General features: G+C 67.4%; 3 protein-coding genes across 6 annotated transcripts; all 3 read right to left on the bottom strand.

The window, feature by feature from the left end:
• Positions 1-311: 311 nt before the first annotated feature.
• NTN3 (netrin 3) lies at positions 312-4,158 on the bottom strand. Its single transcript, XM_043455337.1, has 6 exons — positions 2,781-4,158; positions 2,521-2,709; positions 2,280-2,429; positions 2,062-2,112; positions 1,852-1,926; positions 312-1,513 (listed from the first exon to the last, which is right to left on the bottom strand). Exons 1-6 carry the CDS (start codon positions 3,706-3,708, stop codon positions 1,164-1,166), a joined length of 1,743 nt encoding a protein of 580 aa, XP_043311272.1. The 5' UTR covers positions 3,709-4,158; the 3' UTR covers positions 312-1,163.
• Positions 3,727-6,620, bottom strand: LOC122432919 (translation initiation factor IF-2-like). Its single transcript, XM_043455219.1, has 5 exons — positions 6,521-6,620; positions 6,306-6,417; positions 4,907-4,989; positions 4,007-4,605; positions 3,727-3,924 (listed from the first exon to the last, which is right to left on the bottom strand). The coding sequence occupies exons 1-5, from the start codon at positions 6,618-6,620 to the stop codon at positions 3,727-3,729; spliced, it is 1,092 nt and encodes a 363-aa protein (XP_043311154.1).
• Positions 6,621-8,544: 1,924 nt separating this feature from the next.
• TEDC2 (tubulin epsilon and delta complex 2) lies at positions 8,545-12,866 on the bottom strand. Of its 4 annotated transcripts, none has more exons than XM_043455341.1 (10): positions 12,801-12,866; positions 12,628-12,726; positions 12,335-12,405; positions 11,835-12,237; positions 11,302-11,355; positions 10,653-10,749; positions 10,390-10,489; positions 10,196-10,297; positions 9,363-9,550; positions 8,545-9,109 (listed from the first exon to the last, which is right to left on the bottom strand). In XM_043455341.1, the coding sequence occupies exons 1-10, from the start codon at positions 12,824-12,826 to the stop codon at positions 8,948-8,950; spliced, it is 1,302 nt and encodes a 433-aa protein (XP_043311276.1). In that variant the 5' UTR covers positions 12,827-12,866; the 3' UTR covers positions 8,545-8,947. The 4 variants fall into 4 exon arrangements, with proteins under 4 accessions (XP_043311276.1, XP_043311275.1, XP_043311274.1 ...); XM_043455340.1 differs by having other exon boundaries at positions 9,363-9,547; positions 10,653-10,770; XM_043455339.1 differs by having other exon boundaries at positions 10,653-10,770.
• Between the last annotated feature and the right edge of the window lie 47 nt (positions 12,867-12,913).

Raw genomic sequence — 12,913 nt, forward strand, 5'->3', positions numbered from 1 at the left:
GGCCCCGCCCCCACCGAGCCTCGGCGCCGGCTGCCCACCCGCGGCGCCCGCGGGGCTCCGAGGCCGCGGCTCCGGGCATGCGCGCTGACGCCCCGGGGCCGGGCGGCCGGAGCATGCGCCGGCTCCGCGCCCGGCCCCGGCGCGAGGCGAGGGGGCGCGCGCGCGGCGGTGGGTGTCCGCCGCGCCCAGGCGCCGGCAAGGCGGGGGACATCGGGAGTCCGGGGCAGGGGTGGTGCCCGCCGGGGTAGCGGTCGCGCCGGGCCGGCCTGCGAACGCGCGCCCGTTTGTGGGCACGACGTCCGGGCTGCCGGGGGGGGGGGGGGGAGCCTCCGGGTGAGCCCTGAGGGGAGGAGCCGGGAGACCCGGGTCGAGAGAGACAGCCGGACGGGGACAAGAGACACGGACACAATGGGCCAGAAAAGGCCGAACAGAGTCACCGCGGACAGGGACGCTGACGCCCCGCCGGCGGAGTGACGGGAGCCCGGGGCCGCCGCCGCCGCCGCCGCCGCCTCAGCCGCTGGGGGAGGAGTCATGGCGCCCCCCGCCGGTCCTGACGAGGACGGGCAACCAGAGTCGCCCAGCGCGTCTCTGGCGGCCGCACCACCTCTCGGGGCGTCGGGGCGCTCTCCGGGAAATCAGAGTCCGAGGAGGTGGCGTCTCGGCGGTCCTTGGGGTGCTCTCAGAGCTCTATGGGTCCTGGCATCAGAAGGGGGTGCATAACTTTGGGGGGGCGGTGTCAGTGCCTCAGGAACGCGGGAACGCTGAGGAACCACGACCCGCGGGGCTGGGGGTGTGTGTCACCGAGGCCCCTGAGGTGTTCGCAGGGGGTTCACAGCACTCTGGGGCATCGTAGTGCTCCCCTGGAGGAGGTAGATAGCTCGAAGGTGGGGGGCCATGGGGTCCTTTGGATGACAACTGCCCAAGGAGGGCTCGAAACCGCTTTTCGGGGCTACCACACCCCTCCGTGTTGGGGCGTGGGTGTCGCTGCGTCGCTCACCGCCTCCTGGACAGGCGCTCGGGGCACCGGGGGAGGCGCGGGCGGGGGCCCAGAGGGGCGGCGCGCGCGACGCTATCAAAGACTTCTCGTCAGGCGGATGCACTGGACGAAGGTTAGCCTTGATGAGTGGGGAGCGGCCCGCCCGGCCCCCGCCCGGCCCGCGGGCTCAGGCAGCCCCACAGCGCCCCCGCCGCTCGCGCCGCTGCAGCCTCCGAAGGCGTCTCGTCCACGCATCCCGCCAGGGCAACACGAGGCTCCCGCGGGCGGCGCTGAGCCCCGGCCCCCGGCCCCCGGGGCCCCCGACCGCGGCCCCCGGCCCGCCCCCCAGCAGCAGGTAGCGGCGGCCCGGCAGTAGGCGGGGGCAGCCGCAGGCGGCGTCCCGCGCCGGCACCCACAGCGCGCTGCTCCCGCGCCGGGCGCGCTCCTCGCCGCTCCGGAACACGGCGAGCACGGCCACCGGGAAGCGCGTCCAGGAGCCACGCGCCTCGCCGCGCGCGCCCACCGCCACCTGCACCGCTGCGGGGAAGGCGAAAGGGGCGGGGTCAGGCGGGGCGGGGCCTGGAGGGGGCCGGAGCCGAGGCGCACAGAACGCCAGCCAGGGTGCGGGTAAGGGTGCGGGCGGGTTGGGGGCGCGGAGGCGGGACACAAAGCGGACACGCTGCAGCGGGAGCACCGAGAGGCCCCGGGGGCTGGCAGGGCGGGGCCAGCGATCGCGGAGGAGCTGAGGGACCGGGGGAATGGCCTTAGGGTCCAGCGAGGGTCAGGACCTCCAGAGGGAGAGTAGGGAGGTCAAGGTGAGGAGGGGCGGGGGTCGGGCAGGAAGCCTGAAGGTGGGAGGCCAGAGGGCGGCCTACCGTAGTCTTTCCTGCAGAACTTCTTCAGGCTGATGCGGTAGCTGCCACGGGCGGGTTTGCAGTGCAAGTCGCAGTCTGGGAGGAGGGCGCAAGAGGAGGTTGGCACAGATCCCCATCTCCTTCCCTCCTCCTCCCACTCTCTCCTCGGGCCCTTCGGGAAACCACCACCCCTTCCCCCCAAGGACATGCCCCTCTGGGACCTCTGCTCACCCTGGGGCTCCACAGGACTGCTCTCCTCAGCGGGTCCAGGGACAGGCGTCTCTGTGGGGAGGACAGGATAATGCACTGCATTTGAGGAGGGCCAGGGGGATCTGCAGGGCTCAGGGGACAGTTGAGGGGAGCCAGGGATCTGCGGGGCCCAGGTAGGCAGCAGCTCGGAGCTGGGGTGACCTCTGCCGAGGTGGTCCATGCAGGGCACCGTCACTCACTAACGCAGGGTGCCACCGGAGAGCGGCTCTGCTGGAAGCCAGGGGCACAGCGGTTACAGGTGAGGCCAGTGACGCCATCTTTGCAGGGACACTGGCCGGTGGTCTGGTTGCAGGTTTTGCCAGCAGCACCAACAGGGTGACAGTCACAGGCTGAGGACAGAAGTGGGATGGTCAGAAGCCCATCTGGGGTTGGGGAAACCCTGGGAGGGTGAGGCGTGTAGGTGGCTGGTTGAAGGCTCACCCCTACAGGCACGGCGGTCACTCAGGGCACGGCCAGGGTCTCGGTAGAAGCCCTCCCGGCAGTAGTGGCAGTGCCGGCCGGCAGTATTGTGCCGGCAGTTGAGGCAGACACCGCCACTGCGGCGGCCTGACAGTCGGTACAGCTCCATGTTGAAACGGCAGCGGCGAGCATGGCCATTACAGGAGCAGGCTGCAGGGAAGGGTGGGTCAGGGATAGGCCGGCCGGGTTTCAGATCCCCAGGCCACCCTCCAAGGCCTCACCAAGGCAGGCGTGGGCTTCCCGGGTGGTGGCCCGCTGCCACGGCCTGTCGCAGTAGAAGGGCTTGCAGCGGCTGCAGTCCGGGCCCTCGGTGCCGTGCCGGCAGTCGCAGGTCAGGTGGCCCTGGGGGTCCAGCAGGCACCTGGACGCGTGCCCATTGCACTTGCAGCGCCCGCCCACCTGGAGCTCAGTGGCTGAGTAAGAGTAAGGGGCCGTGGCCACGGAGCCCCTGGTGTCTCCCAGCACGGCAGGCCTTGTGAGCACTACTTGAATGTCCGTGGCGGTCACCCAGTCTTGGAGCACCGGGCTGCTGTCCAGATCCAGGCCTGGCGGGCTGCCGTCCTGCACGCTGAAGGCCAGCAGGCCACCACCATCGGGCTGGGCCTGGGGCGCAGGGAAGCACAGGGCTTCGGGCCCTGGGCCAGCTGGGCCATCGGCAGGGGCAGGCAGGCGGCCGAAGTCCAGGCCACAGTGGGAGGAGAAGAAGCCGAGTGGGGTCCAGCTGCGGCCGTGGTCCTGCGACTTGAGCAGGGCCAGGGAGGTGGGGGGTGCCGAGCAGAAGCGCAGGCTCACGAACACCAGCTCAAAAGCCTTGCCAAGGGGCACTGTGAGGGTCACGTTGTGGGGCACCTGCGTCAGCGAGTCCGAGCGCCAGCACACTGGGCTGGCGGTGCCGCCTGCAGAGGTAAGGAGGGCGGCGGGGTGTGCCCGCCGCGGGTCCGAAGCGTCGCAGGCCCGCGTGGCCGGCCGCCCGCACGTGCTGGAGGCCAGCACCTCGCGGCCCAAGGCCGCGTTCACCAGGCCCGGCACGCAGCCGCGGGGCGCGCCCCCGTCGTCATGGCAGGGGTCGGCGGGCGCCGGCGGCCCCGGGCTCAACGCGGCCGAGAGCGTGCCCGCGGTCAGCAGCAGCCCCCAGGGCCAGCCCGGCATGGCCGGAGCCGCCGGGGGTCAGCCGGCCGGCCGGGGCCCCACGTCGCTGCCCTCGGGAGAGAGAGAGCCCGGTCCGAGGCTCTGCCCGCTGGCCCGGGGTGCCGAGCCACCAGAGCCCCCGGGCGGCCCCAATCGGGGCCCAGAGGTGGGCGCCGCTGCGGGCACGCTCCGGGCCGAGCGGAGCAGCGGGGACGCCCGCGAGTCCTCCCGCGGGGCCTGGAGCGTTGACAGGCGTCGCCCCCGCCCTCGGCGCCTCCTCCTGCAGAGGCCCCACCCGCCGCCCGCCGCTCCCACTCACCCACCGAGGGCCGGGTCGAGCAGGTCTCCCGGCCTCCCGGGACGGGCCGCGGGCGGGCGGGGCCTGGGGCGCCCGGGCCGCCGCCTCCTCCCGGCTGCAGCGAGGGCGGGCGAGCTGTGCCAAGAGGGGGTGGGGGGCGCAGCGGGCTCCAGCCTGGGCCCAGCCGGGGGCGGGGCTGCTCGGCCGGGAAGGAGGGAGGGGAGAGGAGGGGGCCGCGTCGGCAGAGCCGGAATCAGAAGCAGATTCAGACGCTGGCCGGGCCAGCGGGGGAGGGGGCTGGGAGGCCCTGAAGCCGGGGGAGGGGCCGCGGAGCCAGGAATGTGCTGGCGGGAGGGGGCTGGAGCGGGTGGCCCCGCCACGCAGCCCGTGGGGGACCACCCAGCCGGCCCCCGGCCCGCAGCCAGGCTCTGACTGTTCCTGGGGTGGTGCCACGTGCTGGGCGGGGGTCCGGCGCCTCCTCCCTCGGGCCGCTGGGGCACGCAGGGCCCTGGAGCTGAAGACTGGGTCCTGGATGCTCGCCTGGGTCCCTAACAGGGCACACTCGGGGCAAAGGGAGCCAGGCTGGGCTGGTGGTTGTGGGGTGTCCCCGAAGTAGCAGTCTGCTCCAGCAGAAAGAATTCAGGATTGGGGCCAGGTCTGATTTCGAATCCACACTGCTCCAGTTTCTAGTTGTGTGGTTTCCAGTCCTCAACCTGCCCAAGCCTCAATTTCCTCATCAGCCAGATGCCTATTATTTCCCCTTTGCTGTTGGGATTTCCTGAGCCTCATAGGAGCTCAACAGACCTGAGTCAGGGCAAAGCGACCCAGGAAGGGGCAGCCCCCCGCGGAGCGGGCAGGAACACTGGAATATGTCCACAGGGGAGCATCTCTGAGGCCTGAAGTTCCACATGGGAGGCTGACCCCAGGCCAGGCCAGCTGTCAGTGGCGACAGCTCGGGGTGTGTCTGCGAGGCGGGGCTGCCACCCTCAGCTGGGCCAGAGACACTGCAAGGACAGAAGAGGATGGACAGGAGCAGAATCCTGTGTTACAGATACTGAAGGACGCACCTTGGAGAAGGAGCAACAGGAAGACAGGGCGCTGGGCCACCTGCGGTGACTGACACTCTCTGGTGGGGCCCTTTACCAGGCCTGAGCGGCTCAAATGTGGGGGTGGGGAGCAATGACACTGGCACTGGGGTCTGTCCCTCAACTTCCCAATAAAGAACATGCCCCTTACAACAGCCAGGCACGAATGAGCGAGCTGGCAGGGCGCACGGTTCTGCTCTGGGATGGGTCGGGTGCAGGAGCGCCTTCCCAACCGTTCTCTTCAAGGTTCTTCTGATCATCACCCCAAACCCATCTGGGATGGGGGGCCCTGGTGGGAGTTGGGGTTGTGTGGGATTGTGTGGGGATTGGGGTTGTGTGGGGATTGATCCTGCGGGGACTGTTACAAGCACAGAGCTAGCCACAGTTGGGAGAAAGCCCTAGGCCCAAGACAGTGCTTCCCGGGGGCCTGAGACAGGCCTCCAGGGAAAGCCTGGCTGTCTGAACTTCAGGACACCTGCCTGGAAGGAGGAAAGTGGGGAGCAGCTCCCCTCGCCCAGCCCTGCAGGCTTCGTGTGCTACACAGCCTCCCGGTGAGGTGGGGGTAGGGTCTAGGGTTGGCAGAACAGCTGGTGGCCTCTGGTTTGGCTGGAGACCCCCAGGGCTCAGCCTGAAGAGTGTTCATGGGGTCAGCAGGAAGGGCCTCCAGCCAGAGGGTCACTGCGCCATTAGCCCCCCAGGGAGGAGGCTGTGGGGCTGGCTCTTCCCAGGAGGTATTCATTCTCTCCTGGCCCTGGGGCGGCCCCGGCAGATGGCGTGAGGGGAGCTAGGGAGGGCCTTCCCCACAGCCCTCCAGCCAGGATCAGCGCTCCTCGTGGACTCAGCCATCTGTCCGTCCCAGACTGGGGCCTCTCACGCTCTGCGCCTCTCTGCTGGCCCTGCCCCCAACCTGCCACTTTAGAAGAGGCCCAGCCTCTGGCCCCACCTGCAGCCCTCCCACCCCTGCCCTCACACAGAGGGGCATCCCCTAGCTGTGAGCTTTGGGTACCCATCTGGGGTCCCGACAGGCCTCAAGGGGCTGGGGTTTTTCCCTTAAAAGGCCAACTGATCAAATATTCCCCACTTAGCTCACTGCCTACGGTCCCACCAGACGCTTGCAAGCCACCACTTGTTCATTTATAGCGCAAACATTTATTGAGCGCTTATTTTACCCCGAGGGGCTTCTACACCAGCGGGGAAGAAAGACAGCTAGGGGAGGGGGACAGAGCACACTGTGCCTCTCCCGGAGGTGGGTAGCCACGCCGAGTCCCCGGCTGACGCCGCCTTGCGCCCCGCGCCGACCGCGGCCAGGCCCGCTCTGCGCGCCAAGCGAGACGCTGAAAAGCAGCGCTGGGGGGAGGCGGGTGCGAGAGGAGCAGAGCCGAGTCGGGGGAGGGGAGGGAAGTGGCTCGAAGCCCTCACAGTTCGGGCCTCCTGAGGGGTTAGAACGGACCGCTTTGGGGACGGCGTCTGGCGAGGAGGCTTCCGCGACGCGCGCGGCACTGCGCCAGCCGGGCCCAGGCGAGGTCGGCAGGGAGGCGCCGGCTGGCCATGATCTCGCAGGGGACGCGGCTTGGCGCGCGGGCTCAGGGCGCCCCCGGCTCTCGCCGCCCCCCGCGCCCGGCCCTCTGCCGCCGCCGCCGCCGCGCGCGCCAGCACAGGAAGGCTGCAGCCAGGAGCCCGAGGCCCGCGCCGAGCGCCGCCAGCGCCGAGCCCTGGGCCAGGTCCAGGCGGGGTCCGCGCAGCGAGAAGGTGATGGCCGTGGCGGCGGCGCCCGCCAGCAGAGCCACGGCGCCGAACGGCAGGACGCAGCGCGGCCAGGAGCCCCCCGCGCCGCCCGTGGCCAAGAGCAGCGCGCGGAGAGCCCCGGGGGGCTCGAGGGCCTCGGCCGCGGGCGGGGGCTCGGCCGCGCACATGCCTGCGATGCGGAGGCTGCACTCCGGGTGAATGTGGGCGCTCCCTGCAGCCCCACTCGCCCCGCCACCTCGGAGCGGATTGGCCGGCGAGGCGGTGACGCCAGCAGGGGCCAGGAGGTCTTCGCTGCCGCCTCCAGGCGGGGGTGTGGAATGGGGTGGGCGGGCCCTGACCCGGAGCGGGTCTGCCTTTCCGGCTCTGAGGGGCCTTGTGTTGGGACCCACCCAGACCGCTCCCCTCGAGTTATCTGCTGGAACCGCCCTGCCCGTGACGGCTCAGGTGTCCACAGCGGCCCGCAGGGCTGGCCCTGGACAGGTGGGTCACTGAGTCAATAACCATCTGGGCTCCCCTAGAGACGGAGGGGTAGTGCCCCCCTGCCAATGGGTAAGGTGCACAGTAAAGAAGTGAAGCAGTGGATGAGATAACTGCAGTGGAGACCACCTCCTATGGAAACGAGTCTGGAGCAGCTGGTACCCTGGTGGTGGTGGAGCTCGCCCTGGAGACAGGATTCCTCCAGATCCCAGCACCTGGGAGTAAGCTCTGGGGGTGGATGTGCCCCAGGCCTCTCTCTCTTGCTCCCTCTCCTTGAGCTCCACTCCCCGGGGGCCCCTCAGTGCAGTGAGGGCCTCCGATTTTTCCCTTCCTACTTTGGTCTGTCACCCGGTCCCCAGCAGCCCCAAAGGCCTGGGATTCCATGTCCAAGGTTTCTGGCCTATTGAACAGTGGGGCCCTTTACAAATAGTCTCTTGCAGGGTGGGGCCACCCCGAGGCTGCTTCAGCATCACCCAGTTCATCTCCCACACCTGCAGTGCTTCAGCAGGTTCACAGGAAACCTGGCCTTCTCCAGGAGTTGTCGGCCACCTGAGGCAGAAGCGGTGTTACTATTCCCGCCCATCACTGTCCACAGAGAGGGCCACTGCCCAGCCCTGAGGCTTGTGCTTGGTTCACACAGGTGCTCACTAAAGCCTCACGGAAGGGACACCACCACCTGGCAGCCCTCCTCAGGCCCCAGGGCTGTGAAGCCTGTAACACCATCCTACTCATCTTCACCCCAGCGGTGATAACCACCACCCAGAATGGCCCTGGGGACAACACACAGTCTTCAAGAATCATGCTGGAAGGTCCACGGCAGTGAACGAGTCCCGATGGAAACCCAGAGGCGGCGACCTTGACCACTACACTTTCCTGCCTTCCAGGAAATGATGGTTCTTTCAGCAGGGAAGGGTGATGGGCCCATTCCCCAAAGGGGACTAATTCTGGGGGGCCCAGAGCAGCCAAAGCAACAGCACAGGGGGCGGGGGTGGACATGGGTGTTGCCCGCAGGGACACTGGCTCTCTGCTCTTTGGGTAAGCCCAGGACGCAGCCAGGTGCTTGTGGGGAGACGTTTCAGGTGTGCGAGGGCTAGAGCAAGCAGTGAGGCCCCGGGGCAGCCCACCTCGAGGGGCCCAGCCCCCTCCCTGCAGTACAAAATGGGTATGCCTGTTCTTGGTAAATATACTTGATATGTGCTTTAAGTAAGAAACATGAAGACAAAAGCAAACATGCACCAAGCACCACCTTGGTACGATTTAAAAATACGTGTTTCTAAAGCAGTTTTGGTGTCACACAGCGGCTTGTGAGTGTACAGCAAGAGGAAGCAGGTAGCTCAGAAAGTCTCCACAGCCTCTCTTCTCCCAATCTGGCGGAAGGCCAAGCAAAGCCAAACCCTGACCAGTAGGTTCAGCAAATGTGAGGAAGGCTCTAAGTTCCCCAGGAAGAGCCGGGGGCAGTTCCCGCCGGCTGGAAACCTGGCTTCCCAAGGGGGCACAGGCTCCTCTGGCCCCCACTCACTGCACCAGTGAAAATTGCCCTTGATGCTCATTTGTTTAATTACTAGGAAGGGGTGGGGGGGTCTTGCCAACAGTCGGGCTGGGGGCAGAGCCAGCCTGCCTTGTTGCGGGCTTGGGGGCTGGGGTGGGCCTGGCCTCAGGGAGGGCTCAGTCGGTCAGCAGGCTCATCTCGCAGGACGGTGAGGAAGCGCTGGCCCCCCTCACAGAGCAGACAGTGCGCAGCCCGGCACAGCGCCAGCCAGGGGCGCCCCAGGGGCTCCTGCTCGCTTAGCAGGGGGAGCAGTTCAGCCATCAGGACCTGGGGGGTGATGAGGGCCAAGGGCTCAGGGGGGCCTGGTGCACTTGGGGGGACCCAATCTAGGGCAGGAGTCGAGGCACCACGCTCCAGTCCCCCCTCCGCCTCCCAAAGCTCCAGCACGCTCACACGTGCCCTCCCCCCCTCCTTCCCTGGTGGATCTTGGGGGCTGAACCAAAAGGCTCAGCCTGGAGTCCTCCCCATGGCCCACACCTCCTGAACATGCGGTGACCCACGCCCCCGAGTCTGGAAGTACCTTTTCCAGATGGACCTGCTGGTCCAGCATGGCTACCCGAAGCCTGAGGGCCGCCAGGGTCTGCAGCTCCTCGGTGCTGGAGTAGAGAAGCAGCTGGGGGCTCCACATTGGGTCTGTGCCTCCTCCACAGGGTGAGGCGGCCCTGGGGGGCCCCTCAGGCCACGGCCCCCGTGGCTGTTCCACCACTGCTACAAGGTCAGGGGACATTGCTCCATGAGCAGCAGCCAGGGCCCTCCTTCCCAGGCTCCGGCTAGGGGTGCAAAGTCCCCCCTTGCCTCCTGGGTGAAGCCCTGCTGTCCACAAACAACTCTCTTTTGCAACACCAAGCGTGTGCCAGGATCTCTGATTCTTACAAGAAACTTTCCCACTAAGTGGATAAATGCGCAAGCTACTTAGACTGGTGGGGTCTGTGTGTGGGCAGCAGGGGCTGGAGCAGGGGTGCTGCACTGGCCAGCTCCACAGCACGGCTACTGAGCACTCAGGATCCCGTGGGGGACATGGGAAGGGCGTGCCTGCCTGCCTCCACTCCCCTGGGGGTGCTGTTCAAGTCCCCACACTGCCCTGTTCCTGGAGGACTTTGACCCCGACCAGGTTTCCCCAGTCGTTCAGAGGTAAAGAACCCTCCTGCAATGCAGGAGACACTGGAGACTTGGTTAAGATCCCTGGGTTGGGAAGACCCCTGGAGGAGGAAGTGCCAACCTACTCCAGTATTCCTGCCTGGAGAATCCCATGGACAGAGGAGCCTGGCGGGCTACAGTCAGTCCATAAGGTCCCAACTTAGCAGGCACACACGCACACAGTTCAGCTCGCGTTGCAGGGCGGGCGGGCCTCACCTGAGCGCAGCTCCTGCAGCCCGTGCAGACACTGCTCCGCCAGGGCCTGCAGCCCTTCCAGGGTGAGCAGGCTGCGGTACTCCTGCATCCAGTCCTTGGGGTCTACACAATAGCCGGGGGGCACACAGGCCAGGTCCATGAGGGTCCTGAAGCCCTCCCTGTCCCACTGGAGACCCAACTCGGGGCCCACTAACCTGCCGTGAGCTCTTCCCTCATTCGAAGCCTCAGCAGCGAGCAGGCCTTCTGCAGGCGCCCCACCTCTGCCGAGCTGAGCCTGGAGCCGGGCTGGCCTGCCTGCACACGGGTCAGGGAAACTCCCCCATGGGCGGGCCCCTCCGCTCTCCCCCAGGGCTGGGTCCCAGGGTGGCTTTGGCCCTTCCTGGAGTGGCTCCTCCTCACATTCTAAACCAGGTTCAGAGCCAGAACCTCTGCAAGGATCCCACCCCTGCAAGGATACGGCTGTTTGCATTTTCTGGAGGAACTGGGTTTTGGCGGTGGCAGCAGCAACATCCACAGAATCCCCGGTCTGCATCGAGCTGAGCTGGGCCCACAGTCTGGACGCACACATGGGCAGCCCGCAAACCAGAGAGCAACGTGTGATGATGCCAGTCAGCGGGCCGGGGCCCTGGGAGGTAGGCGAGGCCCAGGGGAGGGGCCCAGGGAACTGAGGGGACACTGCCCATGGAAGGGGGACAGAGCTGACCCACTCGGGGAAATACCAGGAGAGAATTCTCAGGAAAAGGGGAGAGAAGCTGGCACTGACTGGGAACTAGAGCTCTGGGCGCTGGCTCCGTACCCGGCACAGCGGGTACACCTGAGCACCACCTGGCTTAACCCCTATGACACTTCCACAGCCTGGGGACTGGGGACACCTGGCGCCCTGCTCAAGGTCTCACAGTGGAGAGGCTGAGCTGGGTCCGCGAGAGCAGTCCTAGGGCGGTGGACTCTCCTGATGTAAGAGTGTCACTGCCCAGGAAAGGAAGCAGAGGGGCCTGCGGGCCAAGCCTCCGCCTCCCTGCTCTCCCACCCCGCGCCCCCACCACCCCCACCGCCACTCCCCTGGCTCCCCCGCCCCTCCCGGGGCCCCGCACCCCCACCAGCCTCACCGGGCATTCCGGGAAGCCGCCTTCCTGAAGGCCTCTGGCAGCCGCAGTAGGGCCCTGTCGGGAAGCTGGTGCTCAGGGCAGCTCTGTCCCACTCTGGGGGCTGCAGGCCCCACTCCCCACTCAGAGCCCAGTGAGGGGTGAGGCTCTCCCGACCCTCAGACAGGGCTTCCAGAGTGACCACGGGAGCCAGCCCAGTTGGGGTCCACCTGGCAGAGAGGAGAGCAGAACCCAGGCCGTCTCCAGCACATCTGGAGCCCCCGGGCTGGGTGGGTAAGTGCACGGGGCACAGAACAGCCAGGGAGGAGAGCGGGACAGGCCCCAGCACATCAAACACGGCACCGTCACCGCCAACAGTCCCACCTACCAGCTTCCAGGCTGGGGCCTCATGGGGTGACATTCTGGGGCTTCCCGGGCCCACACCCACTCACTGCTGGGCCCTCCCTGTCATCCCAAACCTAGCCTCCTGCAGCTGCCCAGGATTTGATCAGGCAGAGACAGTAGTTCCTCCAGGGAATGTCTGTTGGGGAACTCACCCCTTATCCTTGAGTGTAAAGGCTTCTGGAACCTGAGGAGCAGCCTGGGGGATAATCTGCTGGTCTCTGAGGCCTGCTTCAGGCTTGTTGGCTCCAGCCTCCTTCCCCATATAGGCGCCATCTCCCACCAACAGAAGCCTGCGCCCAGAGAGATCCTTTGCGGGCACCCACGGGTGGCGGACGCCCCTGGGGGGTTTTGTCTCTGGTGCACAGCTGCCAGCGCAGTGTGAGGTGCTGGGTGGGGCAGAGGCTCTGGTGGCAGGGGAAGTGGACCCAGACTTTAAGCTGTTGGCCTTGACTCCTTTTCCAGTCTTTGAGAGGCTTTTTCGCACTCGTACTGCCTTCTCCAGTGCCTGGGTCAGAAGCTCCAACTCCTTGAGGTCCTGAGGGCTGGGTGGGCATGCTGTGAAAGCCGAGAGTCAGGTAGAGGCCCCTGATCACTGCCAGCCAGAAGACAGGCCAGGGACGACACCTGCAGAAGGTGGGGGACTAAGGTTTACCTGAAGACGGGGCCTCTTCATTAATTTCTGGCCCTGGGGTTGGCTCCGGAGCCGGGGTCTCAGCTGGTTCCCTGCAAGGACACAGGGCAGCCGTGGCACGGCCAGGGCCCAGACCCCCATAATCGCCTGGCCTAGGAGCGGGCGCCCCGTTCTCAGGGCCTCGGGAAAAGCGGGGGGCACTGGCAGCCCGCAACTCGGAAGTGAGCGCTGAGCCCGGCCTCCCGACCCGGGGCTCCAAGCAGGGTTCTGACGGCCCGAGGGCTGCCTAGCCGGGTGGTCCCGGGGTCGCGTACCAGGCCCGCAGCAGCCGCCGGGAGACTCGCAGGCTCTGCTCCAGCTGCCGTTGTCGCTCGGCGCAGGAGTCCAGGGCGTCCCGCAGCTCGGCCACCAGCCTGGGAGGGAAACACCGGAGGCTCAGCGCCCGGCCGAGCCCCCGCCCCCGCCCCTCCAGCGGCGCCGGACCCACCGGCGCGAGCACTCCGCGGGCAGCATACGAACGATATGGATCTGCCGCCGTCGGAAGATCCCGCCCCTTCCGGACTAGAAGACCGCCCCTTCCGGCCGGGCTGCCCAATCCCG

Source organism: Cervus canadensis, chromosome 32 (genome assembly GCF_019320065.1).
Source record: "Cervus canadensis isolate Bull #8, Minnesota chromosome 32, ASM1932006v1, whole genome shotgun sequence".
Taxonomy (NCBI): Eukaryota; Metazoa; Chordata; class Mammalia; order Artiodactyla; family Cervidae; genus Cervus; species Cervus canadensis.